The sequence below is a fragment of the Aegilops tauschii genome, chromosome 1, assembly GCF_002575655.3.
Source record: "Aegilops tauschii subsp. strangulata cultivar AL8/78 chromosome 1, Aet v6.0, whole genome shotgun sequence".
In the NCBI taxonomy this organism is placed as follows: Eukaryota; Viridiplantae; Streptophyta; class Magnoliopsida; order Poales; family Poaceae; genus Aegilops; species Aegilops tauschii.
Window position 1 is genome coordinate 201,162,872 of NC_053035.3, and position 15,446 is coordinate 201,178,317.

General features: G+C 45.8%; 1 protein-coding gene across 1 annotated transcript; it reads left to right on the plus strand.

Annotated features, from left to right (window-relative positions):
- The first annotated feature begins 14,703 nt into the window (after positions 1-14,703).
- Positions 14,704-15,446, plus strand: LOC109778777 (probable E3 ubiquitin-protein ligase XERICO). The gene has a single exon (XM_020337356.4). The coding sequence runs from the start codon at positions 14,955-14,957 to the stop codon at positions 15,282-15,284; it is 330 nt and encodes a 109-aa protein (XP_020192945.1). The 5' UTR covers positions 14,704-14,954; the 3' UTR covers positions 15,285-15,446.

Sequence of the window (15,446 nt, forward strand, 5' to 3'; positions counted from 1 at the left end):
CATTTGCTATGGGGAAAGTGACTGTGTAATTCTCCCACCATGAGGCTGCGGGTCCATCCAGTTGGTGTGCGGCAAAGCGCACCTTCTCAGCATCTGTGCAACCTGCGGTGGTCAGCTCTCTTCCAATCTTGCGGAGCCAGTCATCAGCAACAATCGGCTCGGTGCTACTAGAGAACACCGGCGGATTCAACCTCAGAAAACGGGCTAAGTTGTCAACTGGAGGTGGTGGTGGTGGGTTGTTGTTGTTGTTGCCTTGGTTCTGGACTAGTAGCTGCATCAAGGCATTCTGCTGTTGGATCAACTGAGTGAGCTCCGGTGGGAAGACAAATCCGAGGTCACGTCTCGGAGGCATCTGATAGGTTTAGAGGGGTGAGAATAGAATAGAGTGAGGTCTAAGGAGAAAATCACTACCCATATGCACATCTGACAAACACATTCATTTCACACCACTCAATTAAAACAAGGGCATACAAACGATCTAGTCTACCGTTAGAAAATACTCGAACTATTACTATATACATGGGGGAATACTACTGATAATATGGTGGTCGACTAGAAATTTTGATCGGTGGAAGACTCCATGATATCTGCTCCAGCTTCGTCTTCATAATCATCATCACTGTCGGGGTCGGAGTCGGTGTCGTCGATGATGATGTAGTCTTCGGGATGGTTGTCCTCCTCAGGTGAGGGATCTCCCATGAATATTCCTCGCTTCTTCTTCAGGTCTTCATTCTTCTCCAGTAGTACTGCAATTTCCTCTTCGTAACCATCGCGTGTAGACTTGAGTTCCTCTTCAAGCTCCATGTTCCTGGTCATCACCTTCTGCATGTCTATCATGCTGGCGCACATCTGGTTCTCCTAACGGCGAATGTGTTAGTTTAACTCCTGGATGTAGGCTGCAATGGATCTATCCCTCCTGGTGCAAACCATCTCCCATTGCCATCTCGGCGTCCACATATCTGGTAGATGGTGTCCTTAAGATCCTTGTGGTATACTTCGCCGATGCGTCCCATGGCGATGTGGGCGGCCATGCTCTTTCCTAGGCTCCAGGTTGGTGCGTCAAAAGAAAACTCTATGGGCTTAGTAGCTGGCGCGAACGTCCTTCCTGGAACATGAACTCGAATCATCCAGCACTCCTCTTCCGGTAAAGTGGCGGTGTAGGTCCCGATGAAGCTTGGTATTCCGATGTTCAGGTACCTAGTGGCTTCCTTCAAGTGTCGTCCAAAAGGTGTGTCTTCATCCGGTTGAGCAAACTTGTTCCTTGGGTCAGCCATCTATAGAGTAGAAAAGGGAGAAGAGTCTGAAACGAGTAGAGAAGAAAGTCCTATGGCTTTTCTTAGTGGTCGCGTCCTACAGTCAGCGTGTGCTCTGATACCATCTTGTAGCGATCCGACCTCAGACGGTCAAATCTCTGTGCATAAGTGTCATCCCTGGATCGGTAATGCTGACACACACAGTACTCGAGGATTTATAACAGAGTGCAATCACACACTTATTACATCGCATGTCTCAAAAGAGAACTTATTACAATAATATGGTTGAAGACCATCTAAATAAGATAACTGTGGAAGCTTCAAAGGTAAATGAGTCCATCAACTCCAACGGCATAGCTGAGTGCACGACAACGACCTAGCGCACCTTACTCTTCGTCTGAAAACTCTGCAACATAATACGTTGCCGCCTGTGTAGGTCAGCACATGGAATATGCTGTCAAGATAACACTATAGAGCAATGAACAAGTAACATCTATAACTATATGCATATATGGCTGGTGGAGGCTCTATGGTTATCATTTTGCGTAAAGCCAGTTTTTCTCTACTGTAAAGGAATATATTTTATTTAACTACAAAGTTTGTTGAAAACATTGAGAATGGTAACCCCATCTCAATCCCAAATTAATAATCAATAACCCAACAAATTAATTAAGTAAAGTGATGAGATCAACATAATAACTCAAGCACCAAATACTCAAGATGTCCATAACCGGGGACACGGCTAACCATGATTAGTTTGTACACTCGACAGAGGTTTGCGCACTTTTTCCCACAAGACTCGATCTCCTCCGTTGTATTTCTCGCACTACATGATGTTTGAGAAATGGATGACCGAGACACAGTCTTTCAGAAGCATTAACTCGTTACGACGGGTAGACAGTACCACCTACATCCCCTACATCTACTAGTCTACCACTGTAAGAGGTCACACAACTTACTCAGCTATGCCGTTGGAGTTGATGGACTCATTTACCTTTGAAGCTTCCGCAGTTATCTTATTTAGATGGCCTTCAGACATATTATTGTAATAAGTTCTCTTTTGAGACATTCGATGTAATAAGTGTGTGATTGCACTCTGTTATAAATCCTCGAGTACTGTGTGTGTCAGCATTACTGATCCAGGGATGACACTTATGCACAGAGATTTGACCGTCTGAGGTCGGGTCGCTACAAAGATCCCCGTCTCCGGAGCCCCAAATGGACTCCAGATCTGGCCTCCCGATGAAGAACAGGAGCTGACGGCGGATCCGTCTCGTGGATCATGATAATTCTTTCTCCCTGATTTTTTCTAGAAAAATAGGATTTTATAGCGTCGGTTTCAGGGTCAGCGGGGCCACCAGGTGGGGACAACCCACCTGGGCGCGCCAGGAGAGGGAGGCGCGCCCTGGTGGGTTGTGCCCACCCAGGGGCCCCTCTTCGGTAGGTCTTGGCTCTAGAAATTCTTATATATTATATAAAAATTCCTCGCAAAGTTTCGTTCAATTCCGGGAACTTTTATTTCTACACAAAAACAATACCATGGTAGTTCTGCTGAAAACAGCGTCAGTCCGGGGTTAGTTTCATTCAAATCATGCAAATTAGAGTCAAAACAAGAGGAGAAGCCTTAGGAAAAGTAGATACGTTGGAGACGTATCATAAACCCAGTCAATATGAATAAACTCCATCTTTTTATCCTTAATGGCAACAATACAAATATGTGCCATGTCCCTTTCTATCACTGGGATTGTGTTGGGTAACATAGTAATAATTCAAAAAAATTCCTACATGTCACCAAGATCAATCTAGGAGATGCTAGCAACGAGATAGAGAGGGAGTGCATCTTCATACCCTTGAAGATCGCTAAGCGGAAGCGTGGCAAGGAACGCGGTTGATGGAGTCGTACTCACGGCGATTCAAATCGCGGAAGATCCGATCTAGCGCCGAACGAACGACGCCTCCGCGTTCAACACACGTACAGCCTGGGGACGTCTCCTCCTTCTTGATCCAGCAAGGGGCGAGGAGAAGTTGAGGGAGAACTCCGGCAGCACGACGGCGTGGTGGTGGAGCTCGTGGTTCTCCGGCAGAGCTTCGCCAAGCTCAACGGAGGAGGAGGAAGTGTAGGAGGGGGAAGGGTTGCGCCAGGGGCTGAGGTGCGACTGCCCTCCCACCCCCCTCCCTCTATTTATAGGGTGAAGGGGAGAGGGGGTCGGCCCCCTTAGATGCATCTAGAGGGGGGCGGCGGCCAAGGGCGGTGCTTGCCCCCTAAGTTGGTGGGGGGCGCCCCCACCCCTAGGGTTTTAACCCTAGGCGCCTTGGGCCCCTTGGGGGGCGCACCAGCCCACTAGGGGGCTGGTTCCCACCCATATTCATCCCACTTGGTCTCCCGGGGTAGGTGGACCCCCGGAAACCTTTCGGTGGTCCCGGTACAATACCGATAACGCTCGAAACTTTTTCGGCGACTGAAACTGGACTTCCCATATATTAATCTTCACCTCCGGACCATTCCGGAACTCCTCGTGATATCCGGGATCTCATCCGGGACTCCGAACAACTTTCGGTAAACACATACAATTCCCATTACAACTCTAGCGTCACCGAACCTTAAGTGTGTAGACCCTACGGGTTTGGGAACCATGCAGACATGACCGAGACACCTCTCCGGCCAATAACCAATAGCGGGATCTGGATACCCATATTGGCTCCCACATGATCCACGATGATCTCATCGAATGAACCACGATGTCGGGGATTCAATCAATCTCGTATACAATTCCCTTTGTCCATCGGTATGTTACTTGCCCGAGATTCGATCGTTAGTATCCCCATACCTTGTTCAATCTCATTACCTGCAAGTCTCTTTACTCGTTCCGTAACACATGATCTCATGGCTAACTCTTTAGTCACATTGAGCTCATTATGATGATGCATTATCGAGTGGGCCCGGAGATACCTCTCCGTCATACGGAGTGACAAATCCCAGTCACGATTCGTGCCAACCCAATAGACACTTTCGGAGATACCTGTAGTGCACCTTTATGGTCACCCCGTTACATTGTGACGCTTGATCCACCCAAAGCATTCCTATGGCATCCGGGAGTTGCACAATCTCATGGTCTAAGGAAATGATACTTGACATTAGAAAAGCTCCAGCAAACGAACTACACGATCTTGTGTTATGCTTAGGATTGGGTCTTGTCCATCACATCATTCTCCTAATGATGTGATCCCGTTATCAACAGTATCCCACTTTATTATTGCCTCTAGGGCATATTTCCAACAGTATCCCACTTGCACTAGAGTCAATAATCTAGTTACATTGTGATGAATCGAACACCCATAGAGTTCTGGTGCTGATCATGTTTTGCTCGTGGAAGAGGTTTAGTCAACGGATCTGCGACATTCAGATCCGTATGTACTTTACAAATATCTATGTCTCCATCTTGAATATATTCACGAATGGAGTTGAAGCAGCGCTTGATGTGCTTGGTCTTCTTGTGAAACCTGGGCTCCTTGGCAATGGTAATAGCTCCAGTGTTGTCACGGAAGAGAGTCATCGGGCCCGATGCATTGGGAATCACTCCTAGGTCGGTGATAAACTCCTTCATCCAGACTCCTTTCTGCGCTGCTTTCGAGGCAGCTATGTACTCCGCTTCACATGTAGATCCTGCCACGATGCTTTGCTTGCAACTACACCAGCTGACTGCCCCACTATTCAAAATATACATGTATCCGGTTTGTGACTTGGAGTCATCTAGATCTGTGTCAAAGCTAGCATCGACGTAACACTTTACGACGAGCTCTTCGGCACCTCCATAAACGACAAATATATCCTTAGTCCTTCTCAGGTACTTCAGGATATTCTTGACCGCTGTCCAGTGTTCCATTCCGGGATCACTTTGGTACCTCCCTACCAAACTTATGGCAAGGTTCACATCAGGTCTGGTACACAACCGACATACATAATAGAGCCTATGGCTGAGGCATGGGGGGTGACCCTCATCTTTTCTCTTTCTTCTGCCGAGGTCGGGCATTGAGCTGCGCTCAATCTCACACCTTGCAATACAGACAAGAACCCCTTCTTGGACTGATCCATATTGAGCTTCTTCAATATCTTGTCAAGGTATGTGCTTTGTGAAAGACCAATGAGGCGTCTCGATCTATCTCTATAGATCTTGATGCCTAATATGTAAGCAGCTTCTCCAAGGTCCTTCATTGAAAAACACTTATTCAAGTAGGCCTTTATGCTTTCCAAAAGTTCTATATCATTTCTCATCAACAGTGTGTCATACATATAATATGAGAAATGCTACAAAGCTCCCACTCACTTTCTTGTAAATACAGGCTTCTCCATAAGTCTGTATAAACCAAAACGCTTTGATCATTTCATCAAAGCGAATGTTCCAACTCCGAGATGCTTGCACCAGCCCATAGATGGACCGCTGGAGCTTGCATACCTTCTCAGCATTCTTAGGATCGACAAAACCTTCCGGCTGCATCATATACAATTCTTCCTTAAGGAAACCATTAAGGAATGCCGTTTTGACGTCCATTTGCTAGATCTCATAATCATAGAATGTGGCAATTGCTAACATGATTCAGACGGACTTCAGCTTCGCTACGGGTGAGAAAGTGTCATCGTAGTCAACTCCTTGAACTTGTCGATAACCCTTAGTGACAAGCCGAGACTTATAGACGGTCACATTACCATCCGCGTCAGTCTTCTTAAAGATCCACTTATTCTCTATGGCTTGCCGATCATCGGGCAAGTCCACCAAAGTCCATACTTTGTTCTCATACATGGATCCTATCTCGGATTTCATGGATTCAAGCCATTTGTTGGAATCCGGGACCGCCATTGCTTCTTCATAGTTCGAAGGTTCACCGTTATCTAACAACATGATTTACGGGACAGGGTTGCCATACCACTCTGGTGCGGAACATGTCCTCGTGGACCTACGAAGTTCAGTAGCAACTTGATCCAAAGTTTCATGATCATCATCATTAACTTCCTCTCTAGTCGGTGCAGGCACCACAGAAACATCTTCCTGTGCTGCGCTACTCTTTGGTTCAAGAGGGGGTACCTCATCAAGTTCTAGTTTCCTCCCACTTACTTCTTTCGAGAGAAACTCTTTCTCCAGAAAGGATCCATTCTTGGCAACAAAGATCTTGCCTTCGGATCTGAGGTAGAAGGTATACCCAATAGTTTCCTTAGGGTATCCTATGAAGACGCACTTTTCCGATTTGGGTTCGAGCTTTTCCGGTTGAAGTTTCTTGACATAAGCATCGCATCCCCAAACTTTCAGAAACGACAGCTTAGGTTTCTTCCCAAACCATAATTCATATGGTGTCGTCTCAACAGATTTAGATGGTGCCCTATTTAAAGTGAATGCGGCAGTCTCTAAAGCATAACCCCAAAATGATAGCGGTAAATCGATAAGAGACATCATAGATTGCAATCCAACAGAGTGCAACTACGACGTTCGGACACACCATTACGCTGACGTGTTCCAGGCGGCGTGAGTTGTGAAACAATTCCACATTTCCTTCAGTGCGTGTCAAACTCGTGACTCAAATATTCTCCTCCACGATCAGATCGTAAGAACTTTATATTCCTGTCACGTTGATTCTCTACCTCGCTCTGAAATTCCTTGAACTTTTCAAAGGTCTCAGACTTGTGTTTCATTAAGTAGACATACCCATATCTACTTAAGTCATCAGTGAGGGTGAGAACATAACGATAGCCACTGCGAGCCTCAACACTCATTGGACCGCATGCATCAGTATGTATTATTTCCAACAAGTTGGTTGCTCGCTCCATTGTTCCGGAGAACGGAGTCTTGGTCATCTTGCCGAGGAGGCATGGTTCGCACGTGTCAAATGATTCATAATCAAGAGACTCCAAAAGTCCATCTGCATGGAGTTTCTTCATGCGTTTGACACCAATATGACCAAGGCGGCAGTGCCACAAGTATGTGGGACTATCATTATCAACCTTACATGTTTTGGCATTCACACTATGAATATGTGTAACATCACGTTCGAGATTCAATAAAAGTAAACCATTGACCAGCGGGCCATGACCAGAAAACATATCTCTCATATAAATAGAACAACCATTATCCTCGGATTTAAATGAGTAGCCATCTCGCATCAATCGAGATCCAGACACAATGTTCATGCTCAAAGCTGGTACTAAATAAAAATTATTGAGGTTTAAAACTAATATCGAAGGTAGATGTAGAGGTAGCATGCTGACGGCGATCACATCGACCTTGGAACCATTCCCGACGCGCGTCGTCACCTCGTCCTTCGCCAGTCTCCGCTTATTCCGCAGTTCCTGTTTTGAGTTACAAATGTGAGCAACCACACCGGTATCAAATACCCAGGAGCTACTACGAGTGCTGGTAAGGTACACATCAATAACATGTATATCATATATACCTTTGACGTTGTCGGCCTTCTTATCCGCTAAGTACTTGGGGCAGTTCCGCTTCCAGTGACCATTTCCCTTGCAATAAAAGCACTCAGTCTCAGGCTTGGGTCCATTCTTTGGCTTCTTCCCGACAACTGACTTATCGGGCGCGGCAACTCCCTTGCCGTCCCTCTTGAAGTTCTTCTTACCCTTGCCTTTCTTGAAACTAGTGGTCTTATTCACCATCAACACTTGATGTTCCTTTTTGATCTCCACCTCCGCTGATTTCAGCATCGAATATAACTCAGGAACGGTCTTCTCCATCCCTTGCATATTGAAGTTCATCACAAAGCTCTTGTAGCTAGGTGGAAGCGGCTGGAGGATTCTGTCAATGACTAAGTCATCTGGAAGATTAACTCCCAGCTGAGACAAGCGGTTGTGCAACCCAGACATTTTGAGTATATGCTCGCTGGCAGAACTGTTTTCCTCCATTTTACAACTGAAGAACTTGTTGGATACTTCATATCTCTCGACCCGGGCATGAGCTTGGAAAACCATTCTCAACTCTTGGAACATCTCATATGCTCTGTGTTGCTCAAAACGCTTTTGGAGCCCCGGTTCTAAGCTGTAAAGAATGCCACGCTGAACCAAGGAGTAATCATCACTACGCGACTGTCAGGCGTTCATAACGTCTTGAGTTGCTGGGAAAATGGGTGCGTCACCTAGCAGTGCTTCAAGGACATATGCTTTCTTGGAAGCTATGAGGATGATCCTCAAGTTATGGACCCAGTCCGTATAGTTGCTTCCATCGTCTTTCAGCTTGGTTTTCTCTAGGAACGCGTTGATGTTGAGGGCAACATTAGCATGTGCCATTGGGTCTACAAGATAGATTGTAAAGACAATTTTAGACTAAGTTCATGATAATTAAGTTCATTTAATCAAATTATTTAATGAACTCCCACTCAGATAGACATCCCTATGGTCATCTAAGTGATACATGATCCAAATCGACTAGGCCATGTCCGATCATCACGTGAGACGGACTAGTCATCAATGGTGAACATCTCCATGTTGACCGCATCTACTATACGACTCATGTTTGACCTTTCGGTCTCTCGTGTTCCGAGGCCATGTTTGTACATGCTAGGCTCGTCAAGTCTACCTAAGTGTTTCACATGTGTAAATCTGGCTTACATCCATTGTATACGAATGTTAGAATCTATCACACCCGATCATCACGTGGTGCTTCGAAACAACGAACCTTCGCAACGGTGCACACTTAGGGGGGGGGCACATTTCTTGAAATTTTAGTAAGGGATCATCTTATTTATGCTACCGTCGTTCTAAGCAAATAAGAAGTAAACATGATAAACATCACATGCAAACCATAAAGTGACATGATATGGACAATATCATCTTGCGCCTTTGATCTCCATCTTCGAGACGCGGCATGATCACCATCGTCACCAACATGACACCATGATCTCCATCATCGTGTCTTTATGAAGTTGTCTCGCCAACTATTACTTCTACTACTATGGCTAACGGTTAGCAATAAAGTAAAGTAATTACATGGCGTTTATATTGACTCGCAGGTCATAAAATAAATTAAGACAACTCATATGGCTCCTGCCGGTTGTCATCCTCATCGTCATGCAAGTCGTGATTCCTATTACAAGAACATAATCAATCTCATACATCACATATATAATTCATTACATCCTTTTGGCCATATCACATCACATAGCATACCCTGCAAAAACAAGTTAGACGTCCTCTAATTGTTGTTGCATGCTTTACGTGGCTGCTATGAGTTTCTAGCAAGAACGTTTCTTACCTACGCAAAAGCCACAACGGTGATATGCCAATTGCTATTTACCCTTCATAAGGACCCTCTTCATCGAATCCGATCCGACTAAAGTGGGAGAGACAGACACCCGCTAGCCACCTTATGCAACAAGTGCATGTCAGGCGGTGGAACCAGTCTCACGTAAGCGTACGTGTAAAGTCGGTCTGGGCCGCTTCATCCCATAATGCCGTCGAATCAAGATAGGACTAGTAATGGCAAGCAAATTGACCAAATCATCGCCCACAACTACTTGTGTTCTACTCGTGCATAGAATCTACGCATAGACCTAGCTCATGATGCCACTGTTGGGTAACGTAGTAATAATTCAAAAAAAATCCTACGTGTCACCAAGATCAATCTAGGAGATGCTAGCAACGAGATAGAGAGGGAGTGCATCTTCATACCCTTGAAGATCGCTAAGCGGAAGCGTTGCAAGGAACGCGGTTGATGGAGTCGTACTCGTGGTGATTCAAATCGCGGAAGATCCGATCTAGCGCCGAACGGACGACGCCTCCGCGTTCAACACAAGGACAACCCGGAGACGTCTCCTCCTTGATCCAGCAAGGGGAGAGGAGAAGTTGAGGGAGAACTCCGGCAGCACGACGGCATGGTGGTGGAGCTCGTGGTTCTCCGGCAGAGCTTCGCCAAGCTCAACGGAGGAGGAGGATGAGGTGTAGGAGGGGGAAGGGCTGCGCTAGGGGCTGAGGTGCGGCTGCCCTCCCACCCCCCCTATTTATAGGGTGAAGGGGAGAGGGGGTCGGCCCCCTTAGATGCATCTAGAGGGGGGCGGCCAAGGGGGTGCTTGCCCCCCAAGTTGGTGGGGGCGCCCCCACCCCTAGGGTTTTAACCCTAGGCGCCTTGGGCCCCTTGGGGGGTGCACCAGCCCACTAGGGGGGCTGGTTCCCACCCATATTCAGCCCACTTGGTCTCCTGGGGTAGGTGGACCCCCGGAAACCTTTCGGTGGTCCCGGTACAATACCGATAACCCCCGAAACATTTTCGGCGATTGAAACTGGACTTCCCATATATAAATCTTCACCTCCGGACCATTCCGGAACTCCTCGTTACGTCCGGGACTCCAAACAACTTTCGATAACCACATACAATTCCCATTACAACTCTATCGTCACCGAACCTTAAGTGTGTAGACCCTACGGGTTCGGGAACCATGCAGACATGATCGAGACACCTCTCCGGCCAATAACCAATAGCGGGATCTGGATACCCATATTGGCTCCCACATGTTCACGATGATCTCACCGGATGAACCACGATGTCGGGGATTCAATCAATCCCGTATACAATTCCCTTTGTCCATCGGTATGTTACTTGCCCGAGATTCAATCGTCAGTATCCCCATACCTTGTTCAATCTCATTACCGGCAAGTCTCTTTACTCGTTCTGTAACACATGATCCCGTGGCTAACTCCTTAGTCACAATGAGCTCATTATGATGATGCATTACTGAGTGGGCCCAGAGATACCTCTCCGTCATACGGAGTGACAAATCCCAGTCTCGATTCGTGCCAACCCAACATACACTTTCGGAGATACCTGTAGTGCACCTTTATGGTCACCCAGTTATGTTGTGACGTTTGATACACCCAAAGCATTCCTACGGCATCCAGGAGTTGCACAATCTCATGGTCTAAGGAAATGATACTTGACATTAGAAAAGCTCCAGCAAACGAACTACACGATCTTGTGTGCTATGCTTAGGATTGGGTCTTGTCCATCACATCATTCTCCTAATAATGTGATCCCGTTATCAACGACATCCAATGTCCATGGCCAGGAAACCACAACCATCTATTGATCAACGAGCTAGTCAACTAGAGGCTCACTAGGGACATGTTGTGGTCTATGTATTCACACATGTATTACGGTTTCCGGTTAATACAATTATAGCATGAACAATAGACAATTATCATGAACAAGGAAATATAATAATAACCATTTTATTATTGCCTTTAGGGCATATTTCCAACAGATTGAGCACCGCAAGATTGAACCCATCACAAACCACCTTTCCCATTGCAAGAAAAATCAATCTAGTTGGCCAAACTTAACTGATAGATCGGAGAGAAATACAATGCTATAATAATCATGCATAAAAGAATTCGAAGAAGACTCAATTAATATTCATAAATAATCTGATCATAAACCCACAATTCATCGGATCCCAACAAACACGCCGCAAAAGAAGATTACATCGAATAGAACTCCAAGAACATCGAGGAGAACATTGTATTGAATATCAAAGAGAGAGATAAGAAGTCATCTAGCTACTAGCTATGGATCCGTAGGCCTGTGGTAAACTACTCACGCATCATCGGAAGGGCAGCAAGGATGGTGTAGAAGCCCTCCGTGATCGATTCCCCCTCCGACAGGGTGCTGGAAAAGGCCTCCAGATGGCTCTCTGATTTATTGGGAATATTTGGGAATTTATAAAGGTGGAATTAGGTCAAGAGGTGCCCCGAGGGGCCCACAAGCCTGGAGGGCGCCCCCTAGGCTTGTCCTCGTGACTCCCCATGTCTTCTCCCGAACCTTCTAGGGTCCCTTCTGGTCCAGAAAAAATTAATCCAAAGTTTTTTCTCTGTTTGGACTCTATTTGATATTGATTTTCTAAAAAGCCAAAAACAAGCAAAAAACAGCAACTAACACTAGACACTAGGTTAATAGGTTAGTCCCAAAAAATGTTATATAGTTGCATATAAAAGATCCAAGATTGATACTATAATAGCATGGAACAAGTAAGAATTATAGATATGTTGAAGACGTATCTTTGCCCAAAAACCAGCTCTCTTCTGCCCTAAAACTCTTTTAGGCATTAACTTTTACATCATCTGTTGGAGATGCTCTTGTGTGCTCGCAGGCATAGATTTAAGGACAACGCTAATGCCCACACGTGTGGTGGGAGCGAAACCCACCCACACGCCCTATAACATATAGACTGCGCCAAGTCACCGCATGCATGCATGTGGAAATCTTTTTGGATTTTTAGTTTTTAAAATGTTTTATCTCTTAAATGAAAAATTTGATTGAAGATCCGTTTTCAGCATTAAATCCCTCGCGGCGAGATCGAACATATCAATATATTTCGATGAAATTTTTTGGGGGTTAAAAGTTGCCATGTCTATTGCACACGGATTACCATGGTGTTTACACTGAAGTTGCCCTGATATGTTTTAGCTATTTTCTTCTACATTTAAAAGTAAATTTTGACATATTATAAAACGGGGAATTAAGAAACTAGACTTGCCATAAACCATAAACTAAAATTGCTATAATACATGCACTTAAAATTCCCATGGTTCATACAAAAAAAAATTTTCATGGTCAAAGTACTGAAATTGACATCATCAAAATACTAAAATTGCCATGCTCTACAAACTAAAATTGCCGCATGGCAACTTTAGTTTAAGCACTGTGACAACTACAGTGTACATCATGGCAACTTTTGGGCAAAAAAAATCCGTCGAAACATATCAATATGGGGTCTAGTTTTGAAGATCTCGTCGAGACGGATTTAATGGTGAAAATGGATTTTTAATTGAATTTTTAATTAGGAGATAAAACATTTTTAAGCCAAAAACCAAAAAGATTCCTGCTGATTTCATATGTTCACATGTGGCAAAATGAGTGGCAATGAAGACATGTGGGCGATGTGCAAGATGCCACACGTGTGGGCGTTAGTTTTTTCCTAGATTTAATTGCATGGCGATATCCACACCAAGGATATGCACATGAGCGGCTTGTCTGCTCACTCTGCTACTGCTCTTACTAATGTCTCTTCCTCTACTAGTAGTTTTGAGACTCGGCATCGTGCCATGATATGGGTGCGTCTCCATGAAGTTTTTTTTGGCAAGTGGTAGCTGCAATACACGGTTACTTTGGCTTGGTAGTGCTCTTCTAGCACCGGTTCCCGAGCTCTGAGGTGAAAACCCTAAGGCTGACCTTTGGTGGTTGAACCTGACAATGGCGGTGTCTTGCGAGCTGGGTCCTTGTTGAAGGCATTGCTTTGGAGTCTGCTCAAACATGTTCTTCAAGGGGAAAACCCAAGGTTTGACCTGCGATGGTTGGATTCCTCGACGGCGGCGATTGTGCGTTGTTACCTTCCCGGAGGTGGTGTTTCCGAAGAACCTTTCTCGTTCGAGGTATTTTTAACGTACTTTCTCTAACCTCTCCTTTTCACACGAGAGGTAAGAGTATAAAATAAATATGAGCCGTTGATTGCATTAAGTAGTGGATTTGATTAACTCTTACCTTCTTATCTCCTATGTGAAAAGAGAGGGTAAGAGGGAGCATGCTAAATTGCTCCTCTCGTAACTCGTGTGTTGTCAAATACATTGGTCGATATTGATGCTGGTTTGTTGCAAGTCGTCGGCCATGTCAGCTATCTTTGCCTTTCTTCCTTCTTCTTTTCATTTTTTTGGCAGTATGCATTATTGTTGTCTCGCCTAGGCCTTGATGTTGTGTCGTTGATGTAATTGTTATAGCTTGATATTAATATATTGGTCTTTGTCAAAAAAATCACTCCTTCTGATTCATAATAAATGTCGCAGTTTTAAACTAATGTTGAGGGAGTATCCACTGGCACATAATTGACCAGATTACATGAAACTTAAAACGATCCATTGGTACAGGAGTGATGTGACACGTTACGGGCAGAGCTATGATGAGTGACCGCTCACCTTCGCCCGCATTCCGCCTGCAGCTCCAGTCAGTGTACCTAACCACTGATCACTCACTCATTTCCTGCGGTTAATCCCATCCATTGCAGGTTACCTGGGTTGCTTAGCCATGGGAGAAGCTCCCCTGCTTTTGTGCGGATGAAGCAACAGGCAGGCGGCATAGCTCGGCCGACCGACACATATGGTTGGCTACAGCCGACGAACCCATGCAGGCCCTAACAAAACACATTTTTTTAGGAAAAAAACATTACTGTGGGAGTATTAAAATTCTACGTACATAGTGTAGTTCTTGATGTTACTCAGGTTGCTTTTTGATCGATCTACCTATCAATGTACGTATACCCTCCCCGCAAAAAAAGTACGTATACTCTCCGCAATTCCGCATGTACGAAGTAGTATACCTCATGAAACCTTGCGGTTGGTCAGACTGACATACACGAATGATCGACGTTGCCGCTCAATTAGTTAGCTTTCGCGTCGCACAAGCTTTGTATCCACGGAAAGGGAAACGGCACTGGGGTTTCTAGGTGCGCCTTCTCCATCACTCCCTTTCCTAATCATTCCATGCAACATCCAGAGAAAATGAAAATGATTCCACGCACACACACACAGTACACACGCACTCGCCTTATATATAAGCCATCGCAGTCCATCTTGGACGCTGATCCACTCGCATCAAATCTTGGCACACGCACATACATTTATATGTAATCTGCATCGCTATTTTGATTCAGATAGATAGATAGATGGTGACGACGATGGGGCACGTGGTGGCGCTCCTCTCCGCTGCCCTCTCCGGCTCCGGCTCCGGCGGCGTGGTCGGCTGCGGTCGCCACGACGACCACTACCACTCGGGCGGCTGCTGCGTGTGCATATCGAGGTTCCGCGACGGGGAGGACATACGCAGCCTGCCGTGCGGCCACGCCTTCCACCGGCAATGCGTCGACAGGTGGTTGGCGCTGTGCCGCCGGACCTGCCCGCTCTGCCGCCTGCACGTCGGCGGCGTGACAGATGAGCACCAGCTCAGCGACGACCTCGTCATCTGGTTCTCTTCTCTCTTCGTCGCCGGCTTGTAGCCTGTAGGAACATCAGTCCATCGCTGCTCTGCGGTGTAGGCTCTTAGTCGATGAGCATGTCAAGCATTTCTCATGGAGAAATCTCACCGCTCGTGGTGGGCCCTACTTCTACCCCTTGTTCTAGGCTTTGCTTCACTGATATAAGTGATAAACAGTTCAATA

Excerpts from the sequence above, each read along its gene's own strand:
- LOC109778777 (XM_020337356.4), top strand. The coding sequence starts at position 14,955 with ATGGTGACGACGATGGGGCACGTGGTGGCGCTCCTCTCCGCTGCCCTC.